This window comes from Hylobates moloch, unplaced genomic scaffold (genome assembly GCF_009828535.3).
Source record: "Hylobates moloch isolate HMO894 unplaced genomic scaffold, HMol_V3 SCAFFOLD_20, whole genome shotgun sequence".
In the NCBI taxonomy this organism is placed as follows: domain Eukaryota; kingdom Metazoa; phylum Chordata; class Mammalia; order Primates; family Hylobatidae; genus Hylobates; species Hylobates moloch.
Genome location: NW_026652295.1, coordinates 50833852 through 50853383, shown reverse-complemented (window position 1 = coordinate 50853383; position 19532 = coordinate 50833852). Strand labels below are relative to the sequence as shown.

At 40.6% G+C, this 19532-nt stretch overlaps 1 protein-coding gene across 10 annotated transcripts in view; it reads left to right on the top strand.

Moving 5' to 3' along the window:
• The window catches only part of ELOVL5 (ELOVL fatty acid elongase 5), a 117660-nt gene that overhangs the window by 50336 nt on the left and 47792 nt on the right, over window positions 1-19532 (top strand). For 9 of the 10 annotated variants that reach the window (XR_009211276.1, XR_009211275.1, XM_058432263.1 and 6 more), the window contains exons 2-3: window positions 1416-1481; window positions 5173-5360. Coding sequence is in view for 8 of the 10 variants with exons in the window: in XM_058432263.1 (XP_058288246.1) it covers window positions 1424-1481; window positions 5173-5360 (246 nt within the window). In the remaining 2 variants the exon portion in view is untranslated. Of the gene's footprint in view, window positions 1-1415; window positions 1482-5172; window positions 5361-9175; window positions 9257-19532 lie in introns of all 10 variants that reach the window. The other variant, XM_032141641.2, reaches the window with a different exon arrangement.

Sequence of the window (19532 nt, the reverse complement as noted above, 5' to 3'; positions counted from 1 at the left end):
TGGTGTCAGCACCCTCCCCAATCCCCCTTGGGCAGGAAAGCTGTCAGGACAGAACCCTGTTAACTACTTTGAAAGTGTCATTGATGGCTCCTCCTATCTCTACGTCCCATCTCATCTGGATTGACTTGATTGTAACTACTACAACCATTAGATAATTTCGTGGATAAAGTAGTTTATCTTAAAATTAGCCAGAGAATATATAACGCTTCAGTGTGGCAAGCCAAGGAAGAGAAGTATTGCTAAATGATTAACAGCTTAGTTAATAAAATCAGTTCTGCCTTTGCCCTTGGAAGTTATAATATTGATGATTATCCCTGTAAGAAGAATGGCCAGGAAAGTTGGAAATATATGTCTTTAATAGAAAATCTAGTCAGTATGCATATGAAAAGTTGATTAGCTACCCTCTAAATGTAAATCTTAAATGGGGGAAGGTAGGGAGCTATAGAATCTTAGAAGATGGAGGTAAATCTTTAACTGGTATCTCAAGATGTTTTATTAAGTGAAAATAAGCAAGTAATATATACACACTTCTATATATTTTTTTAGTTTTTTGAACTGTGATCCCCACAGTAAGAATATATTTTACATCACAACTAAGTACATTATACTTATAAATATGATATAATAAAACTAAAGTTTTATGAAACTATATTCATTCTCACTAAGAGCAAAGCATTCTGATTCTCTATTATGATCAATTATTTTAATGCTAAGTTGACATGATCATCTACTAATGGGTTGCAACCCACAATTGTGAAAACATCCATTTAGTATGACCTCTTTGTGCCCAAAAGAGGAGAAATCTCTGGAAGTATACTGAAGAAATGTTACCATTAGGTTCCTTGTGATGCGTGGCTTGGGGATTGCGGTTGGGGGAAGTAATGAGATTTTTGCCCCTTTTTAAAATTTTTAATATTTGAATTGTTTTACTGTAGACATGAGGTACTGTAAAATAATAATTGATAAAAGTAACAAGCAGAAAAAACTGTCTTGTCACTGTGGCATTCTGTTCCCTGATATGACTCTTCCATGTCTTACCTCAAGTCCTCAGTTGTTGCCCAGACAGGATGTCTTCCTGTCTGCCACCTCTCATTCCAGTTACTTCCACGTTTTTCCCCACTGAGATTTCAGCTTCACGGAAGGAGTTTTTATGGAACTCAGAAAAGAAGTTCAGAAAACTGGCACTTCATTTATAAAGTGAACTCAACAGAATTGTGTCTTTCCTTTTGATCTTCAAGTTAGATCTAGCACAGAAGTCACTTTTGTGAATTAAAAAAATTCTTTTAACCTAAGGAACTGAACTTAACCTTGTCCGTAGCATATTCTTTGAAAAGAATTTATTCTTTTATGAAAAAAATACTGTATAAAAAACATTTTGAGTAGAGATTAATCAGTATCTTTTTTTTTCTTAATAGGTTTTCAAATGGAACATTTTGATGCATCACTTAGTACCTATTTCAAGGCATTGCTAGGCCCCCGAGGTAAGGTGGTTTTTGGTTTTGCTTACCTTCTGCGGCATCACTCCCTGCTTGTAGTCACTTGTAAATATTGCATGAGGAGATACTAGAAAATGTTAGCATTTTCTATGAAAAGTCCGAAACTTTATCCTGGATGACAAGGGATTTGGAGAAGTCTCTGACAGAGACACCTGCTGTGGGTGGTCCTCTGTTGACTTTAACTGGAGTTTAAAAATATGCTGTAAAGCTTGTAGCCTGAGAATACTATAGATTTCACCATTATCAGTGGCATGTTTTTCTCAATTCTTGGCAGTCTCTAAGAAAAACTAGTTTCCAAAACACAGTGTTGCAATAGGAGTTTAAAACTCTTCCCCTTTTACAATTTTAAGGGCTTTTTAAGGTCTTCTCATTTTGTGTCATGTTAACTCACTGGTAAATATGCACCTGAACCTTACTTGCTTTATCTTTTAGAAAGTAAATCAGCTCCTTATTGCCTTCTTTTGATGTCATCTGTAAATGTCTTTTAAAGTCTTTTCTAAAAAGAAAGAACTTTTTAGGCTCACAGAAAAGCTAGAAATGGCTTTTAAACAGACAAAAAGAATCTCAGTTTCTCATGATTTTTAAAATACAAAAGAAATAACAAAAGGACTTAGTCTGTTAGCTTGGCAGAGATGAAATAATAGGTTTCATGTCACCTGCGATAATAGTGATAATAGTGAAGGTGTGGAGAAAGGGTACAACCTCTCTGAAAGGCTGTTTTGCCTTCTGTTGGAATTAAAATGCACATGCCCTTTTACCTAGCCATTCTACTCCTAATACTTTATTCTGTGGCTAGCCTTGATCAGTTATGCAATGACACCTATCAGGATGCTCATTACGGCATTGTTTTTCAAGGAGTCCTCTGGATGCCTGTCAGTAGGGGACAGGTTATGTAAATTAGTGTATGGCCCATTGAAAAGAACAAAAAAGAATAAGTTAGATCCATCTGTATGTGCTTGGGTTGGGATAGTGCCTTACTTTAGCTGTAAGGGACAAAAAATCCAACTCTAAATGGCTAAAATAATAATAATAATTATTAGCTTGCATTACCAGGTGGGGCAATTCCATAGTTATTTCAGGGACTGTATAATGCAACCAAGGATCCTTGTTCTTGTCATTTTCTACTTTGCCACTCCCAGGTATCAGCAGCTCTGTCCTCAGAATGGGTCCCCCACTTCACACAGTTGTAGGATGGCTACAGCAGCTCCAAGCAGCACATTCAAAGGAAGAAGAGAAAATGTTTCATTTGTGTGGTTTTAAGCATAAGGAAGCCGTTTCCAAGAGCTCTTTGCCAGCTGTCATCCCTCAAAACTCACTGGCCACAATTGCTTCACATGCCCCTGCCTGAACCAGCCACCAGAGAGGGGGTTAGGACCACCACAGATTGACTAGATCCTAAGGATTCTCTACCTGGGGCTGGAGTTCGGGTCAGGTGCCCGGGAAGCACTCTGCAGTGTGGGAGGATGAATACATGCCAATTTGGAAAGATGAGTATTTGTGGGAAAATGAATAAAGCAAAGTGTAAATCAGAGGTTTAAGTTAAAAAAAGAGGGAGATTTGTGTGTATTTATTGTTTGTGATATATATGTTCATACAAAATATGTAACAGTCTGATGTTAGTTGTTAAGTGGGAACTGGTTTTCTTAAAATTGACAGCCAAGGCCCAAAGCTGAGAACAAAAGGTGTTAAGCATCCCCTTAAAGTCCCTGGGGCCAGCCATTTCCCTGAATGACTTCTAAGCACAACCAGTTCTGCCGGACTGACAGTAACACCCTCCGTGACCATAGCATAACTAGTGAGGAGGGTGTGGAGGGCACGTCCCTCTGAAGCCAAAGCAAGCCAGCCATGAGAGAAATGCTGGGAAAGTTTAGTGTGTACAGTGCAAGAAAGGAAGACTGACAGTCAGTTCCCCCACGTGGACATATGCTTTATTGAGCCTGTTCTTGTTCTGTGAAATCAAGGTGAAAACGACTGGAGAGAGTAGCAAGATGGTCCAGCCCGGGAGGGGTCAAAGAAAGGGCAGAGCCGGGCGTGGCGGCTCACTCCTGTAATCTCAGTACTTTGGGAGGCCAAGGCAGGTGGGTCCCCTGAGGTCAGGAGTTCGAGACCAGCCTGACCAATATGGTGAAACCCGGTCTTTACTAAAATTACAAAAATTAGCCGGGCGTGGTGCTGTGTGCCTATAGTCCCAGCTACTCTGGAGGCTAAGGCAGGAGAATGGCTTGAACCCTAGAGGCAGAGGTTGCAGTGAGCCGAGGTCACGCCACTGCACTTCAGCTTGGGCGACAGAGTGAGACCCCTTCTCAGAATAAATAAACAAATGAATAATAAAAAAAATTAAATGGCAGAGGCTCTCCTCCCAACTGCTGCTTCTCTGAAGACGCAGTAGGTGAATGCTGCATGTGCCTCAAGTTCTGGAGTTGTGAGCCTTGGCGGGTAGTTAAGATTGAGGAGCCACAGGTTTTCAGGGATCATCATAGCAGGGTTCAAAGGGCAGCATGCTTCAGAGGCAGCTTCCTGGGGTCAGGCAGAGTACGAAGCTAAATCTTTCAGGGGACACATAACACTTAGGGGGTCTGGCTACCAAGGAGTTTCCCGCCATCCAAGAAGAGGTTGTCAGTTGGCTGCTGGCGGCTGACCTGTTTCCCTCTCCCTCCTCCCTGCCTAAGAAAAGGAATGGGGGCAGGAGAGGCCCTTCCTATACCAGTGTCTCCTCTGGATCCGCCTAGTCTTCTCTCTCACGCTACTATTCCTCAGTTTGTTAAATACTGCCCTTTAAATAGGCACTTTTAGCATCTGATCATTGCTGCTTCACCTTCATGTTTTGTTTTGTTTTTATTTTCATTTTTGAGACGGAGTCTCACTCTGTTGCCCAGGCTGGGGTGCAGTGGTACGATCTCAGCTCACTGCAACCTCCGCCTCCCAATTTCAAGTGATTCTCCCACCTCAGCCTCCCAAGTAGCTGGGATTACAGGTGTGCACCACCATGCCTGGCGGATTTTTGTATTTTTAGTAGAGACAGTGTTTTGCCGTGTTGGCCAGGCTGGTCTTGAACTCCTGACTTCAGGTGATCCACCCGCCTCGGCATCCCAAAGTGCTGGGATTACAGGCATGAGCCACCACACCCAGCCCTTGTTTTGTTTTTAAATCATTGTCCTCTCTGCTGTTGACCATTACACTCATAGCAAAGGCTGCCTTTCTAATTAGTGCCAGTTTCACTAACCTGGCTAAGCAGCATGTTTTCTGAGTCTGCATATGCTGGCCACACTTGCCGACTGACACACAGCTGAGATGGAGGACTTCATAGTTCAATGACTGCCATTTCTTGGGTTTCATCACCCTATGTGTAATCTGGTAAACCTGGTTAATAAATCCAATTAATGGGAAACGTAGCCTTCTCCTTGTTTTCTTCTTAAATTCTTTGGAAAGAATATTTTTATTATGATTTTACTTAGCAAAAATCATGAATAATACATTGTTATTCAGAGCATGTAACAAGGAGCTTCACCTTGTTTGATATGTATTGAAAATCCATGCCTCCTCTCCTGATTGCTTTGTTGGAATTAGGAACATGAATACCAGGTGACTTTTATATCATCATGGTGAGAGAAATTTTTTCAACGTTTGAAAAGTTGTGAATGTTTTTATATATCATTAATTTTTTTAAATTTTTCAGATACTAGAGTAAAAGGATGGTTTCTTCTGGACAATTATATACCCACATTTATCTGCTCTGTCATATATTTACTAATTGTATGGCTGGGACCAAAATACATGAGGAATAAACAGCCATTCTCTTGCCGGGGGATTTTAGTGGTGTATAACCTTGGACTCACACTGCTGTCTCTGTATATGTTCTGTGAGGTAAGTCAAAGGTTAACACAGTCTTCCTTTCACGTAAATGCACTCATATTGCTGTCCTAAATTGTATTCCTAAATGAGGAAAGGTGGCCGCTTGGGGTGTAGAGACAACTGGGCAAGCAAGTATCTTAATGCATTTTGAGTGTGTTTTAAAATCGATTTTTCAAAATGTCAGAGTTGTTTGTACAAGTATGCCTTCTAGAATATCTAAAATAGAAGCCTTTGTTATTGATTCTTCTATTAGGTTTCGTATGATATTCAAAATTAAAATATTTTCAGAAATACTCTCATGCAAGCAAAATACAGAGTGGAAAATGAACAAAATGTGAAAAACACATGTGAAAGCATTTTATTATTAAGCATTTAATAAGTGCCTGCTTCTTGTTTGAAGGTAGGGGAGGAAGGAAGTGGGTGGTACTTGTGTTTGGTATGTTTTGTGGCACATCACCCTCTCTGATTGGATAACTTGTCAAATTTCAGTTGTTTTTTAAAAGCTAAGAGGAGTGTGACTGGTGAGATCTGCATTTAGGTTTTGAATTATCTGTCTGAGTTCAGGCCCAGTTAATTTCTTTTATATCACTGCAGTGTTGAAAATCACATTTGATGATCTCAAAGGCAAATGTTATAGCTTAAAAATGAAAGAAAAATCAGAATCAACCCTTCTCCCTATTTTGAAGAGGTAACACTATATAGCCTTTAAAGCTAAAATGGGGAGGAAAGCTCCCCTCCTGTGGTAAGCAGTTTGTGTACCTTTTTCCGGGAAAGCCTACCCACTTTCATTCTACAACACAAACCTGTTTCTGACTCTTCTGGAGAATTAAGCCCTGGATAAAACAAACGTTCAGGCACTCCTGTATAGGTTTTCAGTGTTTCATTTTGGTTTTAGTTCTTCAAGGAGTAGTAAAGAAGAAGGTAGAGGCGGGAGGAAAAGGAGAGATAGAAACATGAATCTTAAAATTAGTGTTCAGGGGACAAAATGAATTCTCCATCAGCCTCAGGCCCTGATGGTGTCTCCCTGGCCACATGTGGTGGTGTGCAGGAGTGTGGGCGTGTGCAGGCATATTTGATTATCAGAGGTGTTGGCAGCTGTGGGATATCTGTGTCTTGTTCTCCTATGTGTGTTTCATAAGCCAAGGTACAAATATTCTGACTAGAATGGTAGATGCTCCTAGCATTACTTTTATGCTTGACATGCCAAGAAATGCTTACAACTCCTTTTTTTGCTGTTTTTTCTGTCCTATTCTAGAATGAAGGCAGTTTAATTAGCCTCCAAGATGGAGAGTTCAGGACTGGAGCCAGGGGAAGTGCACAGGAGTGACTCCTGGCCCCAGCACTATGCATATTTCTGTGTTCAAGGGACAAAACCACAGCAAGCTGTCAGGTTTCTCTGAGTGAACGGCTTACTTTTCCATAATTGATAGATAATACAGCCATGTCTTTAAGAGAACTCTTATAGAGTTTATTATTATACATGGCAATATTAAAGAGAAAAATATTTCATATGATTCTTAGAGAACTTAAGCATTTGCCTTAAATGTTTCTTAAGCCCTAGAAATACAGCTATAATTTCATTATTTATCATCTCAAACAGATGATTTGCTGGTAAAGAGGAGAAGAAAAACACTGTGTAAATTATAGCTGTGTGCATCTGAGTGGATGTGGGGGGTTCTGAACACATTGTAATAGAAGGTATAGATTTTCCTCTGATATCTTGGTGAGAACAGAAGACTGAACAGTGACTAAGCACTGAATACAGAAATTTAAGAAATACACAGAATAGGGAAACTATATTTTTTAACTCACAGTTTAGAGTACATAGAGAGGTAATAGACAAAGAGGCAGTGTTTCCTTAAATTAATCAAGTTTACAAAAAGCTATCCAGATCAGATATGCCCAAGTTGAAAATAAGCCCTAGTGCTTCAAGTTGATGGTATTCACATTTGGTTTTTGTCTGAGTTTTCTCCTGTACATATGTAAAACCCATCAGTAATTCCGTTATCATGTGTCCTTTTTCAAGCTTTGAATATCACTTTAGCTACACGTTTTTCTGTTTGTTTGTTTTGAGACAGAATTTCACTCTTGTTGCCCAGGCTGGAGTGCAGTGGCACCATCTCGGCTCACTGCAACCTCTGCTTCCCAGGTTCAAGCTATTCTCTTGCCTCAGCCTCCCTAGTAGCTGGAACTACAGGCATGTGCCACCACTCCTGTCTTTTTGTATTTTTAATAGAGACAGGGTTGGCCAGGATGGTCTTGAACTCCTGACCTTAGGTGATCCACCCGCCTCAGCCTCCCAAAGTGCGGGGATTACAGGCTTGAGCCACAGCACCGGGCCATTTTTCTTTTTATACTTAGCATTTCTACTCCATTGAATGCTAAGACACAGAAGAGCAGTCATCGAGTTTTACAATGGAACGAACTGAGGAGATCATGAAGCCCCATGAGGCCCCTCATTTTAGAGAAATGTCCCAGGAGTTAGAGCCATTCTTCTGTGGTCACACACCTGTAATGGTCATTATTTTAGTTTTTATTTACCTTCCTGCTTATCTGCATATTTGGGGCTATAAAGAATTTTTAAAATAAGTAGTCTTTGGTATTTTTGTTTATTTAATTCTGTGGCATAAATTCACAGCTGCTTTAGCAAGTTCTAGATTAATACAAATAAAATTAACTGTCACTTAAAGGAGACAGGAAGAAGCGGGGTTTTTTTGTTTGTTTGAGACAGGGTCTCACTCTGTTGCCCAGACTGCAGTGCAGTGGTGCTCACTGCATCTCGCCTCCTGGGCTCAAGTGATCTCCCGCCTCAACCTCCCAAGTGGCTGAGACTACAGGAGCATGCCACCACGTCTAGCTAATTTTTGTATTTTTCGTAAAGACAGGGTTTCATCATGTTGTCCAGGCTGGTCTTGAACTCCTAGGCTCAAGCAATCCACCCACCTCTGCCTCCCAAAGTGCTAGGATTACAGACGTGAGCCACTACATCTGGCCGATAGGAAGAAGTCTTGAAAGAAGGGAGGTGATCAGAAGGAAATGAAGTCACTGAAATTTTAAATTTACTAGAAGGAAAATAACTAAATCCCAGTTTTAAAACTGTGAAACCAAGTTTAAAATGTAGAAGGAATATAGACTTGCTTATAGTTTGTGCACTTGGTAGAAACAAAATTAAAAGGAGAGAAGAGGTATTACTTCTAATTATCTCATTAACTTTAGTGTTTATTTCCAGGAAAAAGGTCATAGATCCCTGATTTGTAGCATATTTGAATTAGTGATATGTTTTAATTTGAAAGTATTGGACTTTATAGCAATCCTTTCTGCTTTTGCTTATTAGGGATTGTCTAATATCACAGTCCATGGTGAAGGCTCGGAAATGAAATTCCAGGTTATAGAAGAGAAACAGTTTGCATTAGTTACTTAGCTTTGTAAAACGATGCCCTTACAGCAAACTTAAAAATCTTGTGTGCCTTTCAACCACCGGAGATTCAGGGCGTTTGTCCTCTGAAGAGAAACCTGATTTTTCACACTATCCATGTGTCTTTTCTCTTGTCTCCAGTCCCAAAATTGAGCACCTCTACATACCTGGTGCCAAACAGTGGCTTTCCCTCACTCTGCCTTATCTACCTGGCTGGATCAGGTTTCCCCTGACCCACCCAGTGAGCTATCAAAGCCACTTTTAACTCCTTTGTTAGAGTGTTACAGGTGGTTTCCCTCTTAGGCAGCTGGTCTGTCCTCATATGAAGCCATTTAATGTGTCTACTCTTCTCCTGCTGTGCCTCTGACCTCTTAGACCCTAAGCAGAGAGGATCTAATTGCGTTTGTTACAGTCCAAAAGAGAGCATCCCCGTCGATCTTCCTGTGCCTCACGCACTAATCCTTGGATTCAGCAGCAGCTGCCAGAAAACAGGGTCAGTGTTGTGCAGTGCACATGGCTTTGAATTCCCCAGGAACACTATGTTGAAAGGATGGCTGGCTCCTTTCCTCAGAAGGAGGCACTCTGGCCTTTCTTGGCCGATCTGTTATGCTCAGCTCTACTCAAACCCCAGCAACACCAGGCTCTTTCATTCTTCTGGGCTCTACCCCTTAAAACTCCCACTTCTGCCTGGCAGTCTCCCTCTCACTTTTGAGGACTGTGTGGAAGGATCCAATTCTTCTGTGAAGCCATGAGCGTACTAAGGGAGAGGACTCAACACTAGAGAGTGATTTTTTTTTCCCCAACCTCTTTGGCTGTCCCATTGTTTCCAAGGACTATGATGCATTCCTTTCAAAGTACTCTCATGAGGTGCCCCTTAGCATCCCATCCTTGCCCCACCGACATTCACTAGCTTAGGCTAGAATGAAAAGGTGTTTTCCCCACCTTTTTCATCCCACTGTTACTATAGCTGATTACTCCACCAAATGGATCCTGAGTATTAGAATACAAAAAAAAAAGCAAATGTCAGAACCACATTTTCAAGTTATTTAGCAGTCAAAGATAAATCATGGGTTACAGACAAGATTATTTTTTTAGTATCTGTGTATGTTTCCTCCCTTGCAGTTAGAACTGTATGTTGTGAATAGTGTGAGAGAATGCGCTTTAAAATATTCAGAACATTTAAAATGTAATTTTGAAAAAAAAATTTTATAATTTTGAAAAAAAAATTTTGTAATTTTGAAAAAGCTGGATGGATGCATCTGGCTTGGCATAAATCCAAACTTATCTTTCTTCCCCTTTTCAATTTTTATTTTAAATTGTAATTTTTGAACTATTTGAAAATATTTAAAATAAAATTATATAGATGGTATCTGTGCACCTAACCAATGCTTGATTTTTGTTTGTTTGTTTAAATAAGAAAACATTACAAAAATGCATCTAAAGTACAATCCCTTTCAAGACTTCTTTGGAAGTTTGTACAGTTTTTCTCTGGATGTATTTTTACTACATATATATGTATACATGACAATACATAGTACGTTCTAAGATAGTTTTTAAAAACCGTACCTGAATGGTATACTAAACTCTTTTTCAAATAGATTTTTTTTAGTCAGTATATTTTTGACCAATTCATCTTGAGTCATATAGATGTAATTCATTAATTATAATTATGTTAATTATAGTTAATTAGAAATTCATTTTAACTTCTTTGTATTATTTCAGTGTTGGAAATTATTACACCATTTTATAAGTGTTTCTTTGGATGGATATGTAGGTTGTTAGATTGTTTTTTGTTGTTGTTTTTTGAGACAGAGTCTGGCTCTGTTACCCGGGCTGGAGTTCAGTGGCACAATCATACCTCACCCACTGCAGCCTATAACTCCTGGCTTTAAGCAGTCCTCCCACCTCAGCCTCTTGAGTAGCTGGGACTACAGGCATGTGCCACCATGCCCAGCTAATTTTTTTATTTTTGGTAGAAACATTGTCTCACGGTGTTGCCTGGGCTGATCTCAAACTCCTAGACTCAAAGTGATCCTCCCACATCAGCCTCCCAAACTGCTAGGATTACAGGTGTGAGCCACTGTGCCCAGCTATGTAGGTTTATGCAAATTGTTCAATTAACAGCGTGCCAAGAATCTTCTTAGACATATCTCCTTATACAAATATGGTAAGTTTTTTGACCAGATAAATGCATAGGGGTTTAATGACTGAATCCAACGGTCTCTTGTCTTTTAATGGGGAAATTTAATTCATTTTCATTTAGCATGTTAATAGTTATTTTATACCTCAGATATTGTAGCATTAGTTGCAGATCACTGCAATAAAATGAGTATTGCAATAAAGTAAGTCATACCATTTTTGCTTTCCCAGTGCATATAAAAGTTATGTTTACATTATAGTCTATTAAGTGTGCAATCACATTAAATCTTAAAAAAACAGTAGACATACCTAAATTTAAAAATGCTGGCCAGGCACAGTGGTGTACACCTGTAATCCTAGCACTTTGAGAGGCCGAGGTGAGAGAATTGCTTGAGGCAAGGAGTTTGAGACCAGCCTGGGCAACATAGCAAGATCCTATCTTTACAAAAAATTTTATAACTAGCCTGGCATGGCTCGAGCTTGTTGTCCTAACTACTTGGGAGGCTGAGGTGGGAGGATAGCTTGTGCCCGGCAGCTCAAGGTTCCAGTGAGCTATGACCACACCATTGCACTCCAGCCTGGGTGACAGAGTAAAACCCTATTTATAAGGAAAAAAAGATAATTAAAAATAAAAATGCTGCCAGGCGCAGTGGTATGTGCTACAGTTTAGTGTAGCCATGTTCGTCAGTGATCTTAGTTAAATCTTCCAGATAACTGGCTGCAGCTTCTATAGCAGCACTTGCTGCTACACCTTGCCCTTTTGTGTTATGGAGATGACTTCTTCCCTTAAACCTTATGAGCCATCCTCTGCTAGTTTCAAGCTTTTCTTCTGCAGCTTCGTCACCTCTCCCAGGCTTCGTAGGATTGAAGTGAGTTAGTGGCTTGCTCTGAATTAGATTTTGACTTAAGGGAATGTTATGGCTGGTTTGATCTTCTACCTAGACCACTCAAACTTTCAGCAATAAGGCTATTAATGCTTTCTCATCATCTTTGTGTTCATACGAGTAGCACTTTTAATTTCCTTCAATAACTTTTCCTTTGCATTCACAACGTGGCTAACCTGGTACGAGAGGCCCAGCTTTTGTCCTATCTCAGCTTTCCACCTGCCTTCCTCACTAAGCTTAATCATTTCTAGCTTTTGATGTAAAGTGAGAGACATGCTGCTCTTCTTTTCACTTCAGCACTTAGAGGCCATTGTAGGATTATTAACCCAATTTCAATATTGTTGTATCTCAGGAAATAAGGAGGCCAGAGAAGAAGGAGACGGTTAGGGGGAACAGCAAGTCTGTGGAGCAGCTAAAATACACACAATATTTATTGAGCTTGCTGTCTTATATAGGTATGGTTCATGGCACCTCAAAACAATGACAATGGTAACATCAAAGTTCAGTCACCACACACAGATCGCCACAACAGATATAATAATAGTGAAAAAATTTGAAATATTTTGAGAAATATTTTATAATTGTGAGAATTACAAAAATGTGACACAGTAACACATAGTGAACATGTGCTGTTGTAAAAATGGTACCAATAGAGTTGCTTAATGCAGTTGCCACAGACCTCAGTTAAGAAAACCTGTAATACATACAAAGTGCAATAAAGCAAAGATGAGGTATGCCTGTACTTTCTGTCACCTTTTTTGTGTATATATGTTTTCTTTGGCTGCCTTTTCTCCTTTACTGCTTTGTAGAATTTTTGTAATCATTATTTTTTATTGTACTTATTCTAAAGTTATTCATTCTGTTGAGTGGTTACCCATAGGTGTTTACCATGCATTTTTAACTTACGAAAGTTTCAGTTGAGTCAGTATTTCTATTCTCCTAAACAATACCAGGGACCTTAGAGGATTCTAGCTCTGACCCCTCATCTTTCATGTTACTGTTGTCAGGAGTTATTTCTACCTTTTTTTTTTTTTTTTTTTTTTTTTTAAAGATGGTCTTGCTCTGTTGCCCAGGCTGAAGTGCAGTGACATGGTCATAGCCCATTGTAACCTCAAACTCCTGGGCACAAGTGATCTTCCTGCCTCAGCCTCCCAGGCAGCTGGGACTACAGAAGCATGCCACTGTGCCCAGCTAATACTTTTATTTTTTGTGGAGATGGAGTCTCACTTTGTTGCCCAAGCTGGTCTCAAATTCCTGGGCTCTGACAGTCCTCCCACTCTGGCCTCCCAAAGCCCTAGGATTACAGGCGTGAGCCACCACATCTGGCCTCACTTTTTTTTTTTTTAAGGTGCTAAATAATCACCATTATTGCCATCAGTGTTTACTGATTTTCTTTGCTCTGTGAAATTTATTCTTTCCTTTTTGATTCAGTTTTTTTCCTAAGTAGTTCTTTCTATGAAGGGCAATATCTTAGTCTGAGTGTCATGTTATTTGCCTTTACACTTGAATAATACTTTATCAAGGCATAGAATTCTAGATTAATAGTTTTTTTTCCTCAGCACTTTGAAGATTTATTCCAGAGAAGTCTGCTGTGGTTCCACTTTTGCTCATTTGTGGGGTAATGTTTTTTCTTTCTAGGCACTTTGAAAATTTTGCATTCTTCCATTCACTCCTACTTCCTTCATTTGTTTTTAATCTGTTTCATCCATCTATTGTGTTTTTAGTTTAAATGGCTATGTATCTTTTACTTCTGAAAGTTCACTGCTTGCTCTTTTTTTATTCCATAACATGGAAGTATTGTCCCCCCGAATGATACAGATTAGATTACAGTGATCTCCAAATTTAACCATTTGCTGTGTTGCCTTTTTAAGTATTCTATTAAAAGTTTGCTTACAGATAATCTGTGAGGTAATGCCTCTGGAATAATTATTGTCTGTGTTAAATTTCTTTACCTCCTAAAACAGAAATAAAGGTTTGCCTAGTGTTCTGTGTAAGCACCCCAAACTAGTATTGTTGGGGGTCATCTCAGGTAAACATGCCTTTTCCACATAAAAGAAAGATTTTGGAAGGAGTTGAATTTAAGCTGACTTCTCTTTTTCTAAAGAATAATTTGTTGTGGGGACCTCACATAGGTAAGAATTGATTGTGTTGGAGTTTTTGCTGTGTTTTATACCACATTTCTACCTGTGTTTATAGTGAGAGAGTTGGTTCTGCTTTTGTTCAGTTTGCCACGTTGCTAGAACCAGAAGTCAGTTTTTTTTTCCTTTGAATTTCTTTTGAAAATTTGTGATGCTTTTTTATTGGAAAGATGAAAGAAGTTGAGCATTTGGTGACTGAATGCTTTGTTTGTGCTTTCTAACCTCTGTAATTGTGGGCTGTGAAAGCATCTCCGCAGGCTCTGGCTTTGAAGGCCATCTGATGGAACCACAGAGCAGTTGCTTTGGAAACATAATATTCTAAACTGTCTGGTTGTTTTTCTTTCCCTTCAGGCTTTCCTAAAATAGATATGTTATTGTGGGAAAATAGGATTTGGAAAAACACTTAAGCAACCTGGCAATTGATTATTGAATTTTATTTGAAAAATTACTTTGTTTACCGAAATACTTTGAAAAGGCTATTTGCTGTTCTTTTTCCCATTTAGCAGAGGTATAGAGCAGTTGAAACATCTGGTGAGATTAGTACTTACAAGAAATGCCTGATCATTGCCTAAAATACTTTTCACTCTTAGTTTCCTTACAACTAAAATTCCTTGCTGAGAAACAAACATCTCTCAGGGCCTGAAAGGAAACAGTTAGCTGTCCCTAGTGTATCTGACACGCCCTGAGAGAATGCCTCACGGTAGGGAGAATGGAGAGAAGGATGCAGCTCAGACATCCTTCATTCCTCACCCACACCCGGGGGAGGGGAAGGGAGTACTTTCTACAGAGAGGAAGCCTTCTGGCTTGTCCAGAGCCAGGCCTCACTCCTCTAAACTTGCCCCTGCAACACCTGGAGAGCTTGGCTCTGCAGCCGGTGTAGCTAGGAGCACATCACTTTACAGATCCTTAACTAAAGTGGACTTAACTCTGCAAAGCAGGAGTCAGTGGGTAGGCTGGAGAACTTCCTTTAAATGACACAAATTATACTTTGGCTGGGACATCCAGCACCACCTTAGCCCTAGTTGGAAGCAAAAATACTTAACATTTGCCTAAGATCATAGCAAAGACAGATAGTGCCTACCTTATGTCAGGTATTGGGCTAACTCAGCTAATGCTCATTGCACTCTTACCATCCGCTTTCTACAGAGGGAAAGTTCTGGGAGGCCTGAACAGGGAGAACTGCTAGCATAAGAGGGCAGGGCTTGAGGATTCAGGGAAAATGCCAGACATACCTGTTTCAGCTTGGACTGAGGACAGGCCGTTTCTTTGTGCTTTGTTTTAAAGACTTCTCAAGTGTACAGAACCTGTCTTTTTTAACTTAGCCAAGAGTATTACGTTCAGCTGTAACCCAGGGGTGTTCCTGTTCACAAGCAGAAGGAAAAAAAAAAAACACCTTTGGAGGTCATGGGTGTGAAATTATCTTAATTGGCATCCTTATGCCCTGGACAGGAAAGATTTGAAATTTAAAAACCACATGCTTTGACCTGGCACTCCCTAATAGCACTGCCAAAATTGGCCAACTAAACCCTAGAGGAAATAGGTACTTTCAGTTTTGAGTAGTTCATGGTTAATTTTAAACCAAACATCTGCGGAAGAAAACGATGCAGCTAAAGGTCTGCTTTTCCACAGAATTCTTCATGGACAGAGTATCCCTACCATGTTCTTACTAAGTATTCAAAAACAGATGAAGAAGGGCAAAGATGCTTGGCACTGCTGTTTGAGATGCATTTGGACTGAGAGTCAGGATTCCTTTGTGCTAATCCCAGTGGTACCAAGGCCTGGGCCATCCTTATCACTTCTCATTCCCTGTTTTCTCGTTAAAAATATGAGCATGTACCAGATCTAAAAAAATACACACTTGAGGACTCACACAGAAACAAAGCTATGAAAAGGGTCAACCCTACGTATTCTTGGAGATTTTGCTTAGAAAAGCACCTTAGGTCCTGTGATGTAGTTGAACTTGAGTATGGATAGTCTATTTTTCATTACTTTTTACCCCATTTCTGCTTAGGAGGTAGTAAACATACAGCTTCATCAAGCTCTTATCACCAGGAGCAGCCAGCCTTCTTTGGAAAGGAGTTATCTTGTTGCTGTGACATCTTGGGATGCTGAGGTTAATGGCTGATAAGGGCCACCCAAGATGATGTTTTCCTACTTTTTCTTTAAGTGTTTCAAGTGACCTTGTTTCCTGAGATGTTTCAGTAGCATTCCAGAAAGTGCCATGGAAATGGTTATTCTGCTGAAGGTTACAAGTTGTGGTTAAATGTGTTATTAGATGGGAAAAGTCAACTCACCATTAAAAATGATTCACTCCTGGCTGGGTGCGGGGGCTCACACCTGGAATCCCAGCACTTTGGGTGGCCAAGGCAAGCAGATCGCTGGAGCTCAGGAGTTTGAGACCAGCCTGCGCAACATGGTGAAACCCCATCTCTACCACAAAAATATAAAAATCAGCCGGGCATGACAGCATGCACCTGTAGTCTCAGCTGCTTGGGAGGCTGAGGTAGGAGGATGGCTTGAGCCCAGGAAGTGGAGGTTGCAGTGAGCTGAGATTGTGCCACTGCACACCAGCCTGAGCAACACAGCCAGGCCCTGTCTCAAAGAAAAAAGATTCACTCCATGAATTATGTCATCCAGAACCAGGTGTGAAACTCACCTAAATTTTTTTCTTTCATTGAAAAGGTGCATGAAACCATTAGGGTTATTGACTTTATCTCATATGGAGAAAAGAGCTTGTAGCTAGGTTTTACTTATAGCTCTGCACATCCTGTTGGCCTAATTAAAGTTTGCTTTACTCCAAGGAAGGAGGAAGCATATAAAGCTTTGCAGTGGTACTGTTTGTATCTCAGTTCCTCAGAAAAAGCCTGCAAATAATGCCCCTGGGTGGTTCTTGGAGTTGGCAGTGGTATGGAAAATTTTGTTATGTAGTGGTTAGCTGTTTGTGATGGTCTGCTTTTTCATTATAGTATCGTCATGTCCTCTTTTGATCTGATTCTCAGAAGCCCAAGGTAGTCAGACACCTGCCCTTATTTTCAGTGCTTCACCTTCTCCAGCCTACTGGGTCCTCTCACCTTGTGGTGGCTACTTACACACAACTTGAAGAATTTCCGGGAAATTGACCAAAACAGCTCTTTGGAAAGAAGTTAGGCCTGAGTCCCAAAGGGAAAGATGGCCAATGTGACTTTGACTTGAGGATTGTCTCCTGTGATGTGCTCCTAGTTGGGCTAGAGGGGTCAGTCCTTGGCTTTGAGCACCTCTGTAGTCCATTACCTGTGGACACATTGCTATCCTCTGAGAGGGATGGAGGGAGCAGAGCCCTCTACTACTAGCCCATTTTATGGAGTTTGATGAGGGTCTTAGGTGAATAAGCTTCAACTCAGGTCCTTGGTCTTGGTTTGTTAAATTATTCTATCCTTTCTGAAGCCAGGGAGATTTGAGAATTTCCATGACTCCATTATGAAATTGATGATGAAGAGTTTTCATCTTGTGAACAGAGTTGAGATGAATATCATCACAAAGTCAAGCCTCGTTTAAAATACTATGAAGCTCTCTTTGTTGCTGCACATGAAACATTAGGCCTAGATTTAGGGGAAAGAAATGGCAGTCTTGAACTCTTTGTCATTTGTTTAGCAAATATTTGTTTGACATCTCTGGTACACTAATCCCTGTGCTGGAATATGTTGATGCGGATGCAGGAGCCACGGTCACCACCCTTCGAAATCTTACAGAAGAGCACACAATAGGCCCATTAACAAAGGGAGCATGTGAGCAAACAGCTACAGGTCATGCAAGGTGAAGGTAGAGGAAGGAGAATAGACCTCAGGCTCTAGTGCTCAAGGGCGTAATCAAGAAGAAAATAGAATTTTAACTGAACTTTGAAGGATAGATAGGATTTTGAGAGCTGGAGATGGAGTACATGGGTGCAGAGGGCATTCTAGTTGAAAAGAATAAAACAGTGGTCACTGCCAACACTGATGTTTAGTCCTATGAACCACATTGAGTGAGACAGGCATTATATACTTCATGGCGGGAGCGTTATGTTTATCCCATTTGAGGACTGAGAAAACTGAAGTTTAAAATGTTGAAATACCTTAGCTAAGGCCACCTAGCAAAATGTGAGAAAGCTAGGGTTTAATGGGCTAATGCCCAAACCCATGCCCTTTCCCCTTGGCCACTGTGTAGCGGTTAAGGAAGGGCATGTTTGGAGAATGGGAAGAGGTCCAGTTTGTGTGTAGGTAGGGGAGAAGTGAAAGATAAGCTTGGGACCACATTGTGGAAGACTAAATACCTGGACACTGCACCTAGGATTCAGGGTTTCATTCTGAAGGCAACGATGACTCACTGGAGGGTTTTAAATACAGAAATATGGAATTCAGTTGTTTGAGGGGCACAGCGGCCCCAGTAGAAGTGTGGTAGGTGTGAGTAGCAGTGGAGGGAGTGTTGCACTGAAGCATGACAGAGCTCCTACAGGGAACCTCAACAGATGGGAGAGGAATGATGGGTCTAGGTTAAGTGGAGTGGCACCGAGTGTATACCTGGTTTATGCTTCAGGAGTGAAAAAAGTTCACCACCCAACACCGAGGTTTGAGTTCTTTAACTTAAACTCCAAAGACAGCGGTTGTCTTTTATACATGGATTCCCCTGCCCCATTTATGGGTGGGGAGAGGGCAAATGGAATTTTAGGTTAACTAGTTTAAAGAGTCAAGGCAATCCCACCTGGATCCCTTCTTAAAAAGGAAGCGTGTGTCCAAGAGTCCCTTCTGCTGAGTTAACAAGACCCCTTCAACCCGTACTCATCTTTGGGACTGAGGCGCCTGCAGAATTACAAGAAAGGATTTGTCCTCCTCTTCTCCAGAGAGCTCCCTTGATTTTCCCCACCCCTGCCAAGGTAGACATTCATGAATGCAGTCATCCACACCTCCACAAGTGCACACACACACCAGCCATCCTATTTTAAAACAGACAAAAGCAAAACCAACCCAGGATGTCTCAGGACACCATAAACCAAAATAGTTGCTGGAAAAAACAGTGATGGTAGGTTCCAGATTTAAGATTCATAAAATGATAACATTTCCAAAAATATCTCTGATGAAGACAGTCATGTTAGTATGTTTTTAATTTTGCCAAGAGAGGCTGCTGTTTTAAAAAAGAGTATCTTTTACATTGCACGAATCTATCTTCATGAAAACCTTACTGCGTTGTCCTTATTTTTCTTATTCGCGGTTGTCCCGCTAACATTTCGTCAAGAAGCACCAGTTTCCTTTCTGTATCCTCAAGCCACAGGAGGTGGTTCCTTGGTTCCCTCCTGGGGTAGAAAGAAGGGCAGCAAAGAGAGCAGTGTGCTAAGCTGGCCCTTCCCTCTCCACCCCAAGTCTCAAGAGTGCATGCCAGCTTCCTCCCCCGACCTCCACCGCACTTTGGATTCAGGCTTTGTGTCTTGCTTCTCAGGACTTCTGATCAGCCTGCATGGATCCTGCTTGACTGGCCATGACTTTAGAAAGTAGTATAAGACCGAAAAGTTAATACACCTTCTAATGAATTACCATGTGGGTACTGGTCTTTCAAAGATAGTATAGAATAGTTTGTTGTGTGGTCTGTTTTTAAAGTC